Raw genomic sequence first — 20,912 nt, 5'->3', positions numbered from 1 at the left:
CAGCTGTTGAGTGCAGTAAGCTGGGTTTCCCCACGATAACATGACCAGGTCTTCACAACATTACAGCACGAGCCAGGCATGGTACAGCACCCCTGCAATCAAGCACTCAAGTGGCAGAGGCAGGACGATCTTGAGGTGGGGCAGCCTTGGCTACATAAGATGATCCCAACACAAACAAGAACAAAACACCACACCACTGACCACCTAAAAGGCAAAACAACAAGCACTATGAAAGGAGGCAGATTACATCCCACTTATGATTAATCCCACCTATGATGTGTCCATGTGCACACAGCATTCCATAGTGTGTGTATGTACATGTGTTGGGGGGTGCTGGGGGGATTGCATGTATGTGGAGGTCAGAGGTCAGTGTTGAGCATCTTCTTCAATCTCTCCACCTTATCTGTTAAGACAGGGTCTCTTATTAGTGTATGTGTGTGCACCTGTGCAGGGTGGCGCCGCCGCCACTGTGCCCATGTATGGAGTCAGAGGACTACTGTTAGGTTGGTTTTCACCTGCCACCTTTATATGGGTTCCACGGCTTGAATTCAGGTGCCAGGCTCATGCGGCAAGCGCCTTACAAGCCACTCTTTTTATCCCCACCCCAGCTGGTGTTACAGATGTGTGTGACCACACTGGCTTTTTACAGGGGTACTGGGGATCCGAACTCAGGTCCTCATGCCTGTGAGGTGGGTACTTTACCCACTGAACTATCTCCTCAGCTCAGCATTGTGTTTTATGTACAGGGTGCACATTTTGACATGTTGGGGCAGGGGTTTGTGCTGTGGAGAAGAATCTGTGGGTGTGGGAGGAATGAAGCAGAGCATCAGGGGAACCTTGCCTGAACCAGTGAAGGGGTGATGGTCATCTGCCGCCAACCGAGTGGGAATCTAAAACTCCAAGTCCCCGCGATCACAATTTGAAAACGTTTGGCTGTGGAAGGCTTGGGGAGGTTTTACGGACGTGTTTTCTCTCTTCTAGAAGCATCTGGCTACCTCTCAAGGCTCACCGTCCTGAGGCTGTGTCAAAGGGCTGGTCTCGCCCTCCAGAGCTCATGGCAGAACCTGCCTGTACAGTTCTTTGACTTGCCTAGCCCTAGGGAGGCTGTCCGCAGAGTCCAGAGCGTGCTCTGTTTGGGGCTTGGACACGCCCCGCCGCCGGACTCTAAGACCACTGCGAAGGCCAGTCCTTCGAGCCGTGAACTCCTCCAGCCTTTCTTTGTGGCATAGGCACAGCATCCCACCCTTGCTCCCGGGAATGGCGGGTAAATCGAGTCAGGAAACATTCCAAGTGGAAGGAAGCAGCATTTATTGAGCATCTACAGCATGCTAGGCCCAACGCTAGGGTCTTGACCTTCATTCATCCTCATGACGACCTGTGAGGAGAATATAGCTGAAATTGTAGAGATGGGGAACTGGGTATCGATAGCCAGGAACCGGGCATTCCCCCTTGTATCCATTCCCTTAAAAACGAACAAACAAGAAAACGAACAAAAAGCCCTCCCAATTTCTCAGCCTATAAAATTAAAGACAGGTCTCTAAAAAGGATTCTGGTTCGGGTTGGACAGGGCTGCAGAAAGTGGGGCGTACACTGGAAATCTTTTCTGTCCCCCACTCTCTTGCCCCCTGCAGGACTTTTTCGGTATTGCAGGGACTGAAGCCCAGGGAACCTATTTGCAGGACAGAAGTCCAGAAGGCACAGATGGGAACCCAGGAGTCTAGGCACCCTATAGGCAAGCGTGCGGCGGGGCTACAGGTAGTTGTCTTCGCCCTGGTCTCCCCCGCCCGGGGAGACATCCTCGTAGACGTCATCGTCGTCGGGGGCCAGTGCCTCGATGTCATGCGTGATGTCAGCCAGCAGTTGGTGGAAGGTCTGCGCCTCAGGCCGCTGGGCCGCCCCATCGTAGCTGCGCACTGCAGAGGCGGACGTGGAACTCATGCTACGCTTGATGCGGCCGAAGCTGTCAGTGAGGATGCCACCCTCGCGGATACCCATGCTCTCCAGGAAGCCCTCGAAGTAGCCGATGTCCTGGTCTGGGATGAAGGGCCGCATCCCTAGAGGACACAGGGCAAGGTGACTCCCTCATCCAGTTAGCCTGCGACGGAGTGGCCTTCTCTGGAAGCCTGAGTTCAAATCCTACCTCTGCCAGTGTGGCTTTACCCAAGATTTTTTTAAACCTCTCAAAACAGCAGAAGACCCAAGACCCCCCATGTTTGTTAGCTCAGTAACCCTACATTCTTAGGGTTACATTCCCATTTATTGCCTCTACAACCTTTATTAAATAACTACTCAAAACTCACTTTCCCCGCCTATGAAACAAAACTTTGTACCTGTTTTGGTTCAAATGTAATAACAGGTTACTTCCCACCCCGAGTCCCAAAAACATTAGTTTTGCTTCCGTCCCTTCACAGCTCTTCAATTTTCTTACTTCGATACTCTCAAGTCTTGGTTTCGTCACATGCAATTGGGGACAAAAGAACATTTACTTCTCAGGAGTGGGCATAGTCTTATGAGGTCATGCTTGACTCATGACGACTGCCAAACGCAGGCTCCTGTGCTGTCGGCATTATTTCCCTGGTGCTCGTTAATCCTCTTCGCTAGCTGTGCAACTCTAGACAAGTTCCTTTGCCTGAGACCGAGATAGGCTGTGTGTGTGTGTGTGTGTGTGTGTGTGTGTGTCACAACCTGACCCAGCTTTGCTACCCTAGGGCTTTGTCACATCAGCCCTTTCCTGTTTGCTCTCTTTTCTGCACGCCTTCTCTGTTCCAGGGTCTCAAAGTCTTGGCCTTAGGGGCTGAAAGAACAAAGTGCTCCCAGGTGATGCCTGGAGCCAAAAGGGAGCGGGGCTTACCAATGAGCAGGAACTTCCGTCTGTCTCCGTAGAGCTTCTGCAGGCCTGCGCAGTAGTCCTGGATGGGCAGCCCCAGGCGATAGTCTCGCAGCAGCATCGCAAACTGCTGGATCTCTGAGGGACCCAGCTTACTACGAAGCTGTGGGGGAGAGACACACTTGGAGACCAGCCCCAGAGTGCAACACAACCTGCCTCCTAGTAAAAATGCCGGGTTCTCTCTGGCGGCCTGCCTGGCCCAGTCTGACTCCAAAACCTTCCACTACTCCCCTCCTGGCTAGGGAGAGGCATCTGGTCCTATGCATTGAGGGATGGGATGTGGGTCTAGCTTCCTGAGCCTCAGTCCTTTGGTGACCAACTCTGTGGTGACAGGAGGTCACTATCTCTCTGACGCTTGCTTTCCCCTCCTCCTCTGCATTTGGGGTGAGAAGGGAGCCCCCCTCTTGGGGTTGTTGAAAAGATCAAAGACAAGGCAGACGAAAAAAGCTTGGAGCATTCAGTGCTGGGCGTTGCCAGTCAGGCTTTTCTAAGCTGGCCCCTCCTACTGGCATCTCCTTCCCTGGCCTCTGAGCTCTCACAAATGACTCCTGCAACGCACCACCCTTGCTGCAGAGGGCTGCTGCCTTTCTCACCGTCACCATGTAATCCTGCAGCTGCTCAAAGGCCCGGCTGCTGTGGTCGATGCTGCTGCAGTGGGAGCCGTGGAAAGACGGTGTGGATGCACCACTGTAACATGCCTCAAATGTGTCCTGGGAGCCATTGCTGCAGAGGAGAGAGGAAAAAGCCCTCACAAACCTCTGCTCCTTTCTCGAGGGTAGGCTAAGGATTGGGCCTATATACCAGTGCTCAAGGCCCTATCCTGGGATTCAACTGGCTCTTCAAGGCCCAGAAACCTTTCAAGCCTCCTGCTCTCGGCACTCTGGTCACCCTTCCTTCCTCCATCCTGGGCCTCTGTACATGATCTTCCCTCTGCCTGGAATTCTCTCTCCTCCACTTTCTCATATCTGGTGTCACAGCCACAGGGACCCCTACCTGCTTGTGCTGAATTCTTGCCGCTGTTCCCTCTGCATGGAATGTCCTGTCCCTTTTATCCCTAGCTCAACTATCAGTTCTCGGAAGCCCTCCTGGTTCCTAGGTGAGGCGGAGTCCCCGTCTGACTCTCCCATAATCCAGGAAGCTCCTCAGTATGGTACTCCTCAGTGCTGGCTGCCTGTGTTAAGTTGTGTGGCTTTCTCGAGTTTTTTGTAAACGAGGCTGCCTGGCTCATGGTGGGGGGGGTTGTTTTTGGCAGGGTCTCATAGCCTAGAATGGCCTTAAACTACGTAGCGAGACTAACCTTGAACTTTTGATCCTCCTGCCTCCACCTCCCAACTGCTGGGATTGCAGGCACGAACCACCAAGCCAGGTTTATGCAGGGATGGGCGTCGGAACCCAGGCCTTTGACGTCCTAGGCAAACACTATCTCATCCGATTTGCCCCCAACCCCATGTAGGAAGTTCTTTCTCATTAACTGATTTTAAAAGATGGTCACACAGTATTCCGGCTTTGAACTTTTGATCCTCTGGCTTCCCCCTCCTGAGAGCTGGGACCACAGACCTAGCAAGGGTGTAGATTCCTGAGTTCACAACCCAGCCCTGCTGATGCTCACAGCCCAGGTCTATGTAGTTTACTGTCTGACCCCAGGAATGCTAAAAGTGTGTTTCCCTGGTCCTCAGCTTCTCCAGCTGTAAAATGGGATGATGAAGATTGGTGCCACTGGGAAAATGACAGGAACTGACATTTGTAAAGCCCTTCAGGTTATAGACCTCACGTGATAACTAGCCACATAGCTGCTAACAAAACTCCATAGTGCATTTTAAAGTACACTGCAAGCTCAGCATTGGTGTGATTTTGCTCTCCTCAGCCATATCAGTCTGGTTATGGGCTAGTCTATATGCACATGGGTTCAGGAACACAAATGTGGTACCAATATTAGCGATAGTGTGGCAGGGCATTGGCAGGGGCCACCACTTGCCAACGCCAGAGTCCTTACAGGACCAGGACGACTTACTACCATAGGGCCGCTCAGGACGTTATTGGATTTAAACCGAGAATCCCAGATCTTGGGAAACTCCTCAGTTCTGAGCAAACTGGGATGGATAATTTTTCTAACAGAATTCTTAAAAACACAAATAAAAAACCAAAACAAGATTTTGAGGCAGGTTTCATATATCCCAGGTTGGACTTGAACACATTATGTAGCAAAGGGTGAACTTGAACTTCCAGCCCCCTTGCTTCCACCTTTCAGGTGCAGAGATTACAGTGTATGTGGCGCTGGGGACTGAACCAGGGCTTTCTGCATAGCTAGGGAAGTGCTCTACCAGCCGAGATATATCTCCAATCTCCCGGCTGCCGCTTCAGCCTGCATATTCCCAGCTTTGCTTGGAGCTAGTCCTGACCAAGCAGCCAAATTCTGGCTACTAAAGTGTAAGCTTGATGGTGTGTGTGTGTGCTGCTGGGGCTGGAACCCAGGGCCTGTCATACGCTAAGCATGCAGGGTAATGCTGTGCTATCCCCTGGCCTCCATCCTCCTAAAGTCTTTCAAGAGGCCCTTGCTGTGCTGTTGCACGGTTGGGGCTACAGCTTGGACCATGAGGTCAGTTCGAGGATGGCAGAAGAGGAAACTGTGACCGGAAGGGAGGCGTGGGATCCAGAGAACCAGGCTCCAAACTCTTGGTTTATTTTACAGTACAAGACAAGAAAGCAAATCCCGTCCCTGTACCCTCCTCAGCATTTTCTATTACACCATTGCAGTTTAAAGCGTTAGCTGTGGCGGTGGACTCGGCAGACCACTAAGCCTGGAAGACCTGAAGATCTCTGTGGACCCAAGGTCTGGCCTGGAGCTCTGCTTACCTCCTACCCTCAACACAAATCAAGGTCGCCCTCCCCCCATGTGCTCTAGAGGAGTGTCCTTTTTCGGGCAGGGGTGAGGAGGAAAAAGCGGCATCCCCAATAAAGGTGATACTTACAAGGAGCTGCAGCAGCTCAAGTCGGCGTCATAGGCAAATGTCCCATCTGTGCGGCAGCTCTCACCTGGGACCAGAAGACAGAAGAACTGTCAGAGGCGACATGCAGGGACCAATTTCTGAGGCTTCCTCAAGCCCCAACCTTGGCAGAATCCTGGGATCTCCTTCTGGTCCACCCGATACACAGCCAACCTCAGGCAACTGGCCTTCCCGACCCATGCCTTTCCCAGTGCCCAGGCCCACAGCATCTGCCTATCCGATAGGACATGGGCAATGGCAAGTGAGAGCCAATGGCAATGTTGGTGTGTGGGTTTAGGAGAGACGGGAAGACGTTGCAAGGAGGAAGAGGGTCAGGGGTTTGAAAGGAAGCGGCATTCTGTGTGGAGAATGTGCCTCCTCCTCAGCCTGTCCAGGCACGGCCTTCTCATGCCAGCTCACTTGGGGTCACTCGGTCACTCCAACTCCTCAGAGGCCACTTCCTCGTTACAGGTTCTCAGAACACTGTCTGTGGTTAGACATTTATCTCGGTGGCTATTTACTCCATGCAGGTGCAGGAGGGTCAGGCCGCCCCGCGGTTTGCCCACCATCAGTACACCTTGCAGATTAAAACTGGGCCTGACACAGCAGGTGCTCAGCAGGTACTGGTTGATGAATGAACCTGTTGACTACCTGCTGGGCTTTCTCTCATTTGGTTGCCTAGCACCCTGGTGGGAGCCGAAGAATCACCACAGTGGCTTCCCGACAGCACAGTTTCTGTGGGCAGAAGGGCCTTCTGAAGGCCAGTGCCCCAGTTGCTGGAGCTGCACAAACAGACTAGCCTGAAGCTGTGGAGGGACTTCATGTAACGGCCATGAGGGTAGCACAGAGAGATGGCTGCACACGGAAGCTTTGGAGCTAGACACACTGGGTTTGGATTCTGCCTCTGGCTTACCCAGCTATGTGACCTATGACATTATTGAGTACTTTGAGAATCAATGCTTTTTGTCTGTAAAATTGCATTCACAGGGCCTCAGGGAGGCTCCTTCTAGCCTCCCCTTTTTTTCCTTTCAAGATAGAGTCTCACTATGTAGCTTTGGCTAGCTGGAACTTGTTATGTAGATCAGACTGGTCTTGAACCCACAGAGATCTACCCTTCTCTGCTTGCCAAGTATTTGAGATTAAAAATGTGCACCACCATCATGCCGAGATCTTTTCTTTCTTTCTTTTTTTTTTTTTTTTTTTTTAAAGACAATGTTTCTCCATTGTAGCTGAGGCTGATCTTAAACTCTGATGGCTCCTGCCTTAGCATCCCAAAAGCTGGGGACTATTGGCATATGCCATGATGTCTGGCTCTGAGAGGTTTTATTTTATATTTTACAAAATTACTTAGTGTGTATGTGCTTGTGCTTGCACAGCCGTCGTGGTGCTCATGTGGAGGTCAAAGGACAACTTTTGAAACTTCAGTTTCTTCTTCTACACTGAGTCCTGAGGACTGAACTTGGTTTGCTAAGCTTGGCATCTGGCACCTTTCCCCACCGAGCTATCCCCCTCCCCCCCAGCCCAGGCTCCGAGTGGTTTTCATTTGGCTACCCCTCTAGCATTTGTCCTGTGCTAGGTGAACGAGACAAGATGTCATGAAGACTCAAGACGACGTGGCACATTTCTCTTGTGCTTGGCACGTAATTGGTGCTCAAAAGAAATACCCGTTACTTTCACTTCAATCCCAACCCTTGGTTGAATACACGGACTAATCTGGAAATGTCAGCCTAGAAACCTCATGGGATGAGATGGCTCAGCTAGCTGACATGTGAACTATATACAAAACAGGGACACTAAAAAACTAGAGACGTTTCGAGTGCCCAAGTTCAAACTCACCCCAAACTGGACAATCTGATCATCTCTCAAGTCATCGTGAAGACTGACAGTCTATTAAGTGGACTCCTAGAAGTGGGGTGCAGCTCAGAACCCCTATCAGCCCTCCTCAGTCCCGACTTGGGACACCCGCCTTTCCCGGTGCTTTATGGGAGTTTGGGCACTCACTGCAGCTGGAGAGCCACGGCCGCTTTGGTGTGGATCGGTAGTGGTAGCCGGCCCGGTCGACACACTCGATGCTCTGGTCCCCATAGATGATCTGGAAGACCTGACAGATGACTGCGCAGGACTCCTCAGCAGCATCCTGGTCCAGAGGGAGGAGGAGAGATCAGGCTCTACCCCCAGGCCACCCCTGCTTCCTCAGAGGCAAAGTGAGCCAGTGCTTGACACATACCTATGACCCCCCCAAGCCATTTCCCCTCAAAATTATGCCTCCTCTCGTTCTTAGGACCTTCTTATAGAATCTAGAGGCAACTCTAACCCCCCGCCACGAAAGTACATTCTGGATTTCCAAGGGATTCATGGCCCATCATGAAATTTATCTAACTTAGGGCTCGTTTAACTTAATACACAGGCCTGAAGCTGAAGCCCGTGTGCAGATGGGATTGGTAGGAGGGACACTTCAAAGAATCAACATTGTAGGCTCAGTGCTGTTGCCATCACCAGACACAGTGCGTGGCTATGGGCTGCCTAGTGCCTAATGCATTAGTGGCAGCAATGCAACAGTGTGCCTGGTAGAAGGAAGAGGGTCTTGGGTGGGATGCTGGAGATTGCACATTTGAGGAGGAATTCGCTTCTCCAAGCAAGAGACACAGAAATCAATAGCTTACGAAGATACTGAGAGAAAAAAAACAACAAAAAACTCTAAAACCTAAGGTGAAAACCAAAATGTAATTTAGGGTGGGTATCTGTGGCCATTTGAACTTTGCCATGGCCCTAGAGCAGACAGGACCCCCATTTTATAGCAAATGCCGAAAGGCCTATGGACTATTTGGGTTCATCACAGGCCCGAGGCATCAGCTGATGCTGGTACTGGGGGTTTTAACTCTGACCGCTGGGCTTGGAATGACTGTGCCTCAGGCAGGGAGCTAGAAGCTCAGACACCTGGAAAGCAACTCCTTTACTTCATTCCACCGTGAGGCCAGGGCCAAAACCTTAAATCTCCCCCAGTTGAGTGGATTACCCAAGGTACACTGCTGCCTTCGTCTGGGGCCCGATTTTCAGGCCCTTGCTTCTGACTCTTCGGTTTAAATGCTACAAACACTAAGTTTTCCTGTTGAGACAGATCTCTTCCTCCCTTCCCTATCATACAACCTGCTCCCTTCCTACCAGAGCCGGCGTGACCCGCCTGATCCTAGCTTTTCTGTCCACGTGTCTCCCTTTATTTCATCACCCTAGTCAGGTTTTCAGATGATGTGTTGGATGAGGCAGCAGAGTTCAGCATATAAGGAAGGGCTGAGCCAACGGGGCAGAGCAAGACATTATCCCAGAGAGAGAAGATGGAGCTGGGTCTGAATCGTGTAGGGTTCATGGGCATACGGTTCGCATATATTTAAAAATAAGGCCAGTGGATTAACTGACAGAGAAGGAGCGCCAATGCCAAGCGAAAAGGCATCTCGGGATGGGGTTGTGAGCTGGTTCATTTCCTGGGACTGGCCACCTCTCCCTGTAGACAGGCACACTCATTTAATGTTTGGAGGGCCTGGGGCAGACAAAACACTTGAAAGGCTCAGCTCTTGAGAGTGCCTGCTAGACGGAGGACTCAAGGGAGAATATGAAATGGACCGGTCAACCCCTTACCATCAGCGCTTAGCCCAGTGTGGTGCACACAGCTGGTACTCAAATATCAAGCTGGGCACAGTGGTGTATACCTTTAATCCCAGCACTTGGGAGGCAGAGGCAGTCAAGTTTGGGGCCAGCCTGGTCTACAGAGCCAGTTCCAGAGCGGCCAGAACCCTGCCTCGAAAAACACAATAACCACAACGTACATCAAGTGAGTGAAAGCGAGGGGGAATGGGGACAGGGAGGTGACAGGCAGGACAGGCCTGGATGGTGGCAAAGCTTCTGCCTTGAGTGGCTTTCTTAGTTACCAAGAGTTAAAAGCTTTGAACTTCACAGGACGTTTAGTTACCTAAACTTTGAGCCTGCTTCCTTCACTAAGGAATGGGTATAGATGCCCGTATTCGCCCTAGAGGCTGCTGGGAGATTAAGTGTTAATGTTGTCTCTTGTCCGTCTTGGGCCGGTGCTTCGCTTGTGGGGTGGTTAGTGCCGTTAATGACTGCACAGCGGCGGTGCCAACAGTACTTCGCACTCACCCTGTTTGCCACAGCCAGGATGACCAGGTTGCAGTAGGCATCGGGGCTGGGGTTCTGGGGATCCAGCGGGTTGGGGCCGGGGTGGCGTCGCTCCCAGCTGCCGCCGACGCCGCCACCCGCCTGTCGCCGCTCCCAGCTGCCACCCGGCTTGCCCGCGCCGCCGCCCGCGTGCCGCCGCTCCCAGCTACCGCTGAACGTCTGTCGCCGCTCCCAGCTGCCCGACGCCCTCGCTCCGGCGCGCTGTCGCTCCAGGCTGCCACCGCCGCCCGCCGCTCGGGCCTCGGCACCCGCTCCCCCGCCCCATGCCATGCGCCAGTCCAGGCTGCAGATGGTGTGGCGTCGCTCGGCCGTGCCCACCCGACGTTTCTCGGGCGCGGCGCCCGGAGGGCCCGGATCGCGACCCGAACCTCCCGGGCTGGCATCCACGCCAGCCGGCACCGGGTCCACGCCCAGACCTAGGGGATGCCGGGGGCCAGGGGTCAGCAGCAGGCGGTTGCGGCCTTCAGAGGCCAACGGGAGGGCCACTGCACAAGTCTGAGGGGCCCTGCTCTAAGGCCCCGCCCAGCACCTGTGTGAGTCCTACTGGCACAGTGACTTTCGGGCCCCACCTTGGGCCTATGACTCCGCTTCTGGCCTTGGCTCCGCCTCCGGCCTTAGCTCCGCCCTAGGCCTCCAGGTAGTGGCCACAAAGTTTCTACCCTCTCCAGCACACCCTTCTCCTCGGACCTGCCTTCCGAGTTGAGGGTGGTGTCCCCCCTTTCTCTGCACCCTTCATTTGGACGGTGACCTTGGTCTAAGCCTCCCCGCCTTCCAGTACAACTTCCCCCTGCTGTCTTCACCCCTACCTTGCCGACCTGAAACCTCCTGCAGGTCTAGGCCAGACTCCCCCCTTAGCCCCTTCCGCCCTTACTGTCCGAATACAGCGATGTCGGCCATAACCTCACCAGTCTTGAGCACGAGCAGGTGCAGTGCGTCGTCCTGAAGGTAGGAGGCAGCAGCGATCTCGTGCGTGGGGATGCGCAGGATGAGCTCCTCGTTGTCCCTCCAAGTGAGCAGCAGGCAGCGTGCAGACAGGCTCAGGATGCTGTCCTGCTCCGGCGTGGTCTTCAGAGGCAACTCCTTCAGCTGCTGCGGGGTGGGTCGAATCACCAGAGGCCCTGGGAAACGGGGGGCGGGGGAGGGTAGGAGAGGGAAAAGGGAGGACCGCCCTGCCCCCGCCCTTCCCACGACCTCACCCTGGCCGTGTCCAGCAGCTGCAGGAGCTCGTCTCGGCTGGAGGGGTTCAGGGAGGAAGTCACCCATGTGAGGTGGCCCAGGAACTGGATGAGAGAAATGGGACGTCACCCCGAGGCCTTGGGCTTCAGGAATTCTGGCCTCTTCGTTAATGTAGGACAGGCTGAAACGCCCAAATCAATAATAACCTGTTCGTGATGGTGTAATTTTGGTTGTCAACTTGACCACATATATGGAATCAACTCCAACCCAAGCACCTGGCCACACCTGTGAAGGATCCGATCGGCTCATTTGAAGTGAGACCCGTCTCGACAAAGACTGAAGACCAGCTGAGACATTTAGCCTCAGACTGAGTAACTACCAGATCCTTGGCTTTTCTGTTAGAAGACAGCTTTTATTGGACTGGCTGGGCCACAGCCTGTACCAGTCTAATTAATCTCTACCCTCTTCCATCAGTCTGCTCCTCTAAAGAGCAGCCCCGATTAACACAACCTTTTAAAACTTTTGTTTGGTGTATATATATATGTGTGTGTGTGTGTGTGTATATATATATATATATATATATATGTATGTATGTATGTATGTATGTATGTATGTATACACACAGATGTATATATTTTTCAAAACCACACACCCTTTCTTTAAGGATTAAAAGTTAACTGAAAGTCTGGCCTAGGGGTATAGCTAGAAAGAGTTAGGCCAGGCAGTTTGTAGTATGGCGTGCTTGTCATCCAGCACTTGGGAGGTGGAAGCAGGGAGTTTAAGAGTCCAAGGTCAGCCATGGGAGATCAGCTGAGTGGTGGCAGTGTCCTGGCTCCTTTAACCCAGCAATGGGGAGGCGGAGGCAGGCAAATCCGAGCTCAAAGCCAGCCTGGTCTACAGAGCGAGTTCCAGGACAGCCAGGGCTACACAGAGAAACCCTGAATCAGAAAACAAAGCAAACCGAAAATAATCAAATTGTCCAAGGTCATCCTTGGATACATAGCAGGTATGTATGTATCGCTCTCCCTGGCTACATCAGACTCTTGGAAGGTATGGAACAGGCTTAACTGCAGGCGCCAGAGCCCATATTAGCCAGCTAACACAAACACACGGCCATCTCACTATGAGGTTCTGCAGGAAGCAAGTGTCACTAATACAGTGCTTGCTACTCCTCCACCCACTGCCATGTTGAAGATCACATGTAGAGCTTCTTTGCAAGGTAGGCTAGACGCTACCTGTGTGTGTGCGCGCATGCTCATGCCACAGCACCTGTGTGGCAGTCTGAGGCTGGGTCTCTTGTTTATACTTCATTTGCCAGACTGGCTCCTGATCTTCCTGGGATTCTCCCTTCTGCATTTCCTGTCAAGGTGACACTGTCTTAGGACCGCAGGTGCGTGCTTTGTGTGCACCTGGCTTTACACCGGTTTGGGGGATAGAAACCCTGGTCCTCAAATTTGACAGCAAACACTTTATCCATTGGACCATCCCCTTTCTCCACAACTGCCTCAGGGCAGGTTCTGCTATGAAATCTTGCAGGAACCCTGGGAATCTCCTTGCCCAGTGGCTCTCCCTACCCCACGGCATTATTAATCCTTTTAACAACCTCATTACAGATTAAATGGAAATAAGCATTGAATACATAATTTTCTCTTTAAAAAAATGATGCGCTCAGTCAATAGTCAAGTTCCCCATCTATTCTTAGTTATAACAACATTATCATTTAAATGTTATTCGGTATGAGAATTAACTTTTTATTACTTTTAATTGCAGTCTTCTGGGCGAATTTCACCGCTCACATCTTTCCTTTTTATTCTGTAAATTCTCAGCCCTTGGTTTGTTAAACACTCATTTTCTGGCTTTTCTCTATTTATAGGGTTGCCAGATAAAATACAAGATGTCAGTAAAACAGCAATTTTGTTTTTTAGGATTGTTTTTTGTACTCTTAGTTCTATTTAACATTTGGAACATATTTATGCTAAAGAAATAATCACTGCTCATCTGCAATTCAAATTTGACCAAGTAGCCTGCTTGTTCATTCCTGCCTCATGCCAATCTTTGGTTGACGAGGACCTATTTCCCTCCCCAACATACCTTCACAGTGGTTCTAAAATGGAAGTGAAGCTATTGAGGCTTCTCCATATCCTACCCCAGCTCCCCCAGACCTGCCTCGTGTGTGCTGGATATGCAGCCTGGGCCTCCAGAATGCCAGGCCAGTGCTCTACCAGCCAGCCTCATGCCCAGCCTCTCCCTCGCTTTTAACTTGGACACTGACTAGCAGGGAGCCTGCAGACAGAAATCTCACGAGTAGGCTGAACTTTTGGGAACATCGCAGTTTCCCACTCAGTCTCCTGTGGGGGTAGGTTCGGAGCCCCATGTTGGGATGGAAATGCTGGGGCTCAGTGGGTGGGCATCACTTGTGGAGGATGAGCAGCCAGTGGCATGAGGCCGGAGTCTGTTCCCCAAGAGCTGCAAGCTCCTTCATGTGACACAGGGTGTGTCAGAGTTGGTGTGCCTCTAAGCCCCACTCCCTCCCTGCCCTTCTCGTCCCATGCTCACCTTGACCTCTTTCTCCAGGTAGTCACATAGCAGGATGTGGGGGTCGATGAGGTAGTCAGGGGGATAAAGAGGCATAGAGTGGAGGGGCCTTCGACTGACATTGCTCCTGAAGGCAGCCTGGCGAGAAGCCTTTGGGAACACCAGCCTTCGAATGGGGGACACAAAGCCCTGGGGGAGACAGGAAGGTCTCAACAACCATAGCACTGGCTTTACCAAGTGCTCACCAGCTATTTCCAAGACCTACGTTAATTCTCCTAAAAACTGTAGGAGGATCAGCCCTGTGTCTCCCCTTTCTCAGATGGAGAAGCAAAGGAGCCCTCAGACTGAGCGCTAGAACACCAGCCAATGGGGCATCCTACTTTCCAAACCTCTGTTCTAACTACCGGGGGAGGGTGAAACTCCTGTTAGCCAGATCCAAAGAATGGCCAAGGCCCAGGTGTTATGGACATTTTGGTTTATGGTATGTAAACATGTTTTTTTTATAATCCCAAGTGGAGGATTTTAGCTTGTCCACACCTGTTAATTGTCTCATGTGCAGTGTGGTCTTTGCCAGCTGGAGTTAGTTGAATTCTGAGGACTTTGAGGGTATAAACATGATGGCCCAGAGGAAGGAGGGAGTGGCTGCTTGGAGGAGACAGAGGAGGACTGTTTGTTGCTCTTGTTGGATTGCTGGCTTGCTGGTTACCTGGACTTCTGGATTTCCTGATGATGGATATTGGTATTGCTCCCAGAAAAATCCTACAATCCTGCCCAGGAGAATGAGTTGAAGGCAAAATGACCCAAATACAATCAAGTTTAGGATCAATCTGATCCACGTATGAACCTTGCAGTTTTTGTTCTACCAGAGTTAACTTTTTCTGCTTCAGCTGTTAGACATTTTGGACTGTTTAAACTTTCCTTGTGAAGTTTGAAACAGATTACTTAACACAGAAATATTTAATCCAATTTTAGACCTTAGCCAGTTAATATCGCCCATTAATTTTTGAAAAGCTTTAAGAGTTTGCAATTCATCCCTACAGATCTGTACCTTTTGCGGTAGATATTTTGTTGTTGTTGACTTATTTTATAACCCAAATAGCTAAGTGAAGCTTCCCTGTATATTTTTCCTGGAGCAATCTGTAACCCCTAGCATGGCAGAATTTTTTGTGTTTCCTTAAACATTTTTTCCAAAGTACCTGCATTAGAATCAGCTGACAAAATATTATCCATGTAATGATGAATGATAGATGAGGAAATTGCTTATGAATTATTTCTAAAGGTTGTTGCACAAAATATGGACTTAAAGTTGGACTATTTAACATTTCCTGTGGAAGTACCTACCAAAAGTATCTTTATTGGACGACTATTCAAGAGTGGGTGCTGAGAAAGCAAACCTTTCCCTATCCTGCTCATGTTAGGGTGTTGTGTAAAAGCAAGCCTTTAAATAGTTATTATAGGCCAAGATCTAGGTAACAAAGGAGGTAAAGGAATTCCAGGTTGTAAAGAACCCATTGGTTGACTGACTCTTCACTGCCCTTAAATCTGTTGTCATTCTCCTGTTTTGTTTTGTTTTTGTTTTTGTTTTTTGAGACAGGGTTTCTCTGTGTAGCCTTGGTTGTTCTGGACTCACTTTGTAGACCAGGCTGGCCTCAGATCCACTTGCCTCTGCCTCCTGAGTGCTGGGATTACAGGTGTGTGCCACCTCACCTGGCTTCCTGGTTTCTTCTCTACAAAAAAACACCGGGGAATTCCATGGGCTGGTAGACAGTTGAGCCTCCAGCTGCTCTTATACCAGTTGGTCAAGTGCCTGCAATTTTTCTTGTTATGGGCCACTGCTCTTGCCACATGGGCATATTTGATAGTCATTTTAGGGGCAAGGCTGTTGGTGGTTTCGCAGTGGCCCCTCTTGTAAATTTGGAAACTCAGTTTCCGATGTCCTGTACTTGGACAGTGGGCACAGCTTGTGGTTGTTTTTGATGACACATATCAATACCTCCCCCAGGAGCATCTACCATTTCACCTCTAATTTCATCATTTGCTGTCTCTGGGATTGAGGAATATTAAGTACCCCCATTGTGGGAAAAGATCCCTTCTCCATAAATTTATGGGTATGTCAGCCACACAGGGGCTCAACTTCCCTGTTTGCCCTTTTGGTCCCGCACATTTAATCCACTGTACACTTTGTCTTGTTTGAGATAATTTACCAATTTCTATAAACTGTGCATAAACCTTCTGAAGTGTCCATTTTGGGGAAGGATACAGACATCAACTCCTGTCATCTACCAAACTTTGTATTTCAATACCACTCATTTGTAGCATTAACTGGGGTCTCTGACCATTAGCCACTGTTTGCCAGAACACGTTTTCCATTGCTACCAAGTGCCAGAGTGGCTTCACCCTTGATGTCGGGAAACAGTAACAGCTGAGCAGTTCTATCCCCTGCATTAATTTGCATCTTTTTCTACATATGCCACGATTTTAATTTCTTCCTTGCAATCTCCAGCTATCATACAGGGACACACAATAAATCCTCAAGAAACGAATCCGCTTCTTCCCAAGATCATCCCTGAAGGCAAAGGACCTTAAACATTTTGTAACAGTCAACTCTCAGGAATAGGGCAAGAGGTTTGTCTGTAGCCAGATCCAAAGTTGTGCTGCCTTTGGTAGTGTGTGTGTGTCAAGGTCAAGATTCTTAGTTCTGGTTTTCCTGCCTGCCCGTTACCTCCTCCTGGTCTAATGGAAAGACTGCTCCTGTTGTTCACTGTGGGGCCTTGAACTGACAGACCCCTCTTGTTCATTTCCCAATGGCAGTTACCTTGTATGTTCCTCTTGGAATGGCAATCCCCAGACCAATGCTTTCCCTTGCCAAGGAGGCTACAAAACCCTGGGAGCTGTTATATTCTACTGTAGCCAGAATATGCTTGTTCCCATCAGCGAGTAATTGTACCTCAGCGTTAACTCACTTCCTGTTGAGCTCTAAATGGCCAAAATCACAATTAAGACACCCAGGCTTTTTGATTTCTGAGACTTCTAGCTACAGCTTGTCCTACGATATTGGCATGATGCTCCTGAGAGCCAACACCAGGTCTCTTACCTGTTTGTCTAGAGGGCCTGCTCATGCTCTTAACGGTCTAAGTGCTCTTACAGTCACAGTGTTTGCATTCTCATATCAAGATCAGCATCAACGCTTGTCTGGTCTCAGGTCTGATATGGCTCTATTTACAGCTGAACCCAATCTGTCAGAATTCAGGGAAGGCTTCTGCAGGGCCTTGTACTGCCTTAGTAAAACAGGTGAATGTTTTTCCAGGCTCCTCAAACACGTCCCATGCTCTTAACGCTGCAACACGGCACTGTTCAATTACCGTGTCAGATTTGTTCTCGTAAATCAGCATACTGCCCTTCACCAAACCACTGATCTTTAACAGCATTTACTTCCCCTGCTATAGTCTGTTCTATTTTCGCGGCTTCATTTCTCCACCACGATAAGCACTGTAACTACTGACCAGCTTCTAAATACAGCTGACACCAGTCCCTTCCAATCTTGGGGAAGAAGTCTATTTTGGGTAACCCAGTTACTTAACATTTGCTTAATGAAACATGAATGCAGCCCATACCTTATAATACGCCCTTGAAAGTCCTTACAATCTAGCATTTCTATTGGATGCCATTTCCTCTCAGCATAAGCCTCCCCACCATCAGTAGCAGGCATATGCTACACAAAGACTGGGAAAGCTGATGGTGCCTGCATAGCCCCAAACAATTCCTCTGGCAGTGCACTTGGCTCGAAAGTAATTCATTTTCCCTGTACAGCCTCCTGCTCTTCCCAGCCTCTTGCCTCACACCCAGGTGTTCTGGGAACCTGGCAGCAAAAGTGTGTGGAGCAGGGCAGGGTGGCAATATGCCTTCCAGCCTAATTTGCTTTCCTCTTTCATCCTGTGGGAAATTTCCACCCTCAGCCATCAAGAGGCCTGAAGCCTTTTGTTATCCTTCCACTGCCACTTTTTGCTTTCCAAGCACTTCAACCTCTGTTCGTAAACTCTCTAGGTGCATAGCCAATTCTGCAATTTTTTTTTCTAACACAAGAGAATTGAGTGAATCTTCTGAGTTTTCAGCATTCCTCCTTTTTCAAAATGGGATACGTAAAGACTACAAAGCAAAACCAGAAAATCCCCTCCGAGAGTAAGCCAGGAGACTACCCAGTGGCAGTAGCCACTATTTTGCCAGCTTCTTAAACAACATTGCCAACCCATCAAAACCTGATGACTCCTCTACTACATTAGAAGCAAAGTTACCCATTATGCCTATCCGTGTTGGGGTGCCACCTGTAGGCACTAGTTTTTCAAACACTACTTTACTCGGGGGTTCCTTAAAGCTCATACCTCCCCTTCCAACTCCCTAAATCCCCCTATTGGGGAAAAGGAAGGTTGTAAGGGAAGAGGACATAGCTCTCTTTACTTCTTTGGGCTGGGTAGGGTCGTAGGAATTTGGGGGAAGGTGGCAATACCAATATCCATCATCGGGAAACCCAGAAGTCCAAGTAGGCAGCAAGCTACAAGAGCAGCAAGCAGTCCTCCTCTATCTCCTCCAAGCGGCCACGCCCCCTCCCTCTGGGCCATCATATTTATACCCCTCAAAGTTCGCAGAATTCAACTAACTCCAGCTGGCAAAGACCACGCTGCGCACGAGACAACTAACAGGTGTGGACAAACTAAAATCCTCCACTTGGGATTATAACAAAAACATGTTTACGTATCCTAAACCAAAAACATCCACAGCACCCTGGACCAAGTGGAGGATGTGTAGGCATTTGTTAAGCTGTGGCCCGTTTGCGAGTCAGAAATACAAAATAAGTAAATATAAGTTTAATCCAGAGGTGTCTGTATCAGAAGGCCCAGGATGGATCAGGGCTACAGGGACAGAATGCAGGACACAGCCCAGCGGAGCAGCTGAAGTTCGGAGAACACGTGAGCTTTGCTCAGGAGCTGCTGCTGGAGATGGCCATTCCTGGCCTAGCACAGTAAAACCTGGGACTCGGAGAGAAACGCTGCTCGCTGCTTCTTGGGTCCCATCTTAGTCCTACTGAGTCTAAAGTCCTGGGGCAGCAATCTGGCGGCTCCCCTTCCTTGTGGCATCCTAGAACTACCTCGGTGGTTTCTACAGCGTTGGGTGCTGGGACTACTTATGCCCCAGCCAAGCAAAGCACGAATTCTGGTTACACATGTGCTGTGCTGCTTAGCTCCCCAAAAGACAGGCACAAACAGTTCAAGCTGCCACCAAGGAGCGCACCTGTCAAAAGAATGGACCTCACTGAATGAAGCAGGAGTCTGAGGCAGAGAGTTGCTGTGGGTTTGAGGCCAGCCTGGGCTATATAGTAAGTTCAAGATCAGCGTGGGTTACATTGCTAGATTCTGTCTCATGAATAAATATGTAGACCCAAGAAAGGGTGTGTGCACCTGGTGGCTCCGGTGATTCATATGAGGCACATTTTTGTGTGTGTCAGTACTGGAGACTTTATCTAGGACCTCACACAAGTGCCTCTGAGCTGTGTGCCCCTGGCCCTCCCTGCATTTAAAATTCTTACCAATTTGCAGTTTTGGTTATCACACCTGGTTCCTTACGCACACCAGGCAAGCATTCCGTCAAGGAACAACACCCCCAGCCCACTTTTACAATTTTGAGACAGGTTCACGCTAATCTGAAATTTGTAATCCTCCTGCATCAATCTCCAGAATAGCTAGGATTGTGGGACTATGCACCATACTGACTTCATGTGAGTACCTTATAAAACATTCACGTTTTTTTGTGTATGTGTGTGAAGAGGGCCCTGTGAGGATGAGGGTGGGGTGGGAGATGGAACAGTAACAAGCAGGAAAAGGAGGAAGATGGGGAGGGGTCTTGGGATAGTTTAAGCTGAGGCCTTAGGAGTGAGTTCTTGCACAAAGGTGGGGAGGGCAGGCGTAGCTTGGGAGACAGCTAGGGAGCAGGTGGGAGGCCCCAGCCTGGATGGGCAATTAGCCAGCCTATAATCACCTTGGCTGGGCCTTGCTCTCTGAGTGAGCAGGGAAGGCGTCTGCTGGCTGTCTGTCCGTCCCTTTCTCTGAGGCTGTAGGAAGCTACTACCAGAATGTCCAGGAAGCAGGTTTCCCAGGAAGACTCAATCTGTCTCTCCGCACAAGTATGGCAGAGGCCACTAAGAGCGAAGCTTAGAGCAGAGCCCAGATGTCTGGCTGCCAGGGAGAGAAAGGAGAGGGAAGGCCCCTTCCTGTGCCAGTTGTCACCTCCGTGCCGGCTCACCTCTCTACCCCCACTTCAGGACTATTTCTTAACTCTGTGCCTCTCAAACTCCCACCTACCTTCTTCCCTTTCTTGGCTTCATATTCCATGGTGAACCGGCTCCTCTGCGCCAGCCACCCTCCTAGCCACCCCCTCCAGACCCCCCTCCATTTCCTTTGTTCTTTTTCCTGCCTGGTCGGAAACTCCACCAGCACCACAGTTCCTGCCCCTCCCATGTGACGGTGGCGGTGGGGGCAGATGGAGAACACTGCCTTGAAGGGTGGGAACCAAACATGGTCCAAGGGGCTTCGCAGTTGAAGCAGACTGGGGGACCCCCCCCCCCCGTTGGAGATCACATTTGGGTCATTACCCATGTCTGCCACCAACTTTGCTGGGCTGTTTTGGCAAGGTAAGACAGTAAAAGGCTCCTCTCAAAGCCTGCTGCCTGCTTCTCGGTACGCACTAGGAGAAAACCCAGCCTTTCCCCGAGAAATGAGAGAGTGGGCGGAAAGTGCTTCAAACTGTGTCCAAGCAAGTTAAGATTAAAATCCTCATCATCACTTCCCAGAGAATGGTATACGCGAGCTTTTGGGACTGCTGCCTGCTACTGACTTAACCACTTGTGCCTCAGTTTCCACATTCAGCTTGACCTCATAGTTTGAGCAGGATGAAAAACAACGAGGAAGAACCAGGTACGGTGGCACACGCCTGTAATCCCAGCACTCTGGGAGGCACAGGCAAGCGGGTTACTGGGAATCCGGGACAGCCAACGCTACACGGAAAAAAACCCTGTCTCGAAAAGATAATGAAATAAAATAAAAATAAAAAACACACTTAGAAGAGCTCCTGGAACATATTAAGTACCCAAT

At 50.3% G+C, this 20,912-nt stretch overlaps 1 protein-coding gene across 2 annotated transcripts; it reads right to left on the bottom strand.

Annotated features, from left to right (window-relative positions):
* Positions 1-1,291: 1,291 nt before the first annotated feature.
* Ccm2l (CCM2 like scaffold protein) lies at positions 1,292-20,167 on the bottom strand. 2 transcript variants are annotated; one of them, XM_055618000.1, is made up of 10 exons: positions 20,124-20,167; positions 13,792-13,959; positions 11,256-11,339; positions 10,965-11,148; positions 10,021-10,475; positions 7,873-8,008; positions 5,857-5,920; positions 3,481-3,610; positions 2,852-2,990; positions 1,292-2,054 (listed from the first exon to the last, which is right to left on the bottom strand). In XM_055618000.1, exons 1-10 carry the CDS (start codon positions 20,151-20,153, stop codon positions 1,750-1,752), a joined length of 1,695 nt encoding a protein of 564 aa, XP_055473975.1. In that variant the 5' UTR covers positions 20,154-20,167; the 3' UTR covers positions 1,292-1,749. The 2 variants fall into 2 exon arrangements, with proteins under 2 accessions (XP_055473975.1, XP_055473976.1); XM_055618001.1 differs by having other exon boundaries at positions 10,965-11,145.
* Between the last annotated feature and the right edge of the window lie 745 nt (positions 20,168-20,912).

This window comes from Psammomys obesus, unplaced genomic scaffold, assembly GCF_907164565.1.
Source record: "Psammomys obesus unplaced genomic scaffold, mPsaObe1.curated_primary_1811, whole genome shotgun sequence".
Lineage (NCBI taxonomy): Eukaryota > Metazoa > Chordata > Mammalia > Rodentia > Muridae > Psammomys > Psammomys obesus.
This window is presented reverse-complemented; position numbering and strand designations above follow the sequence as displayed.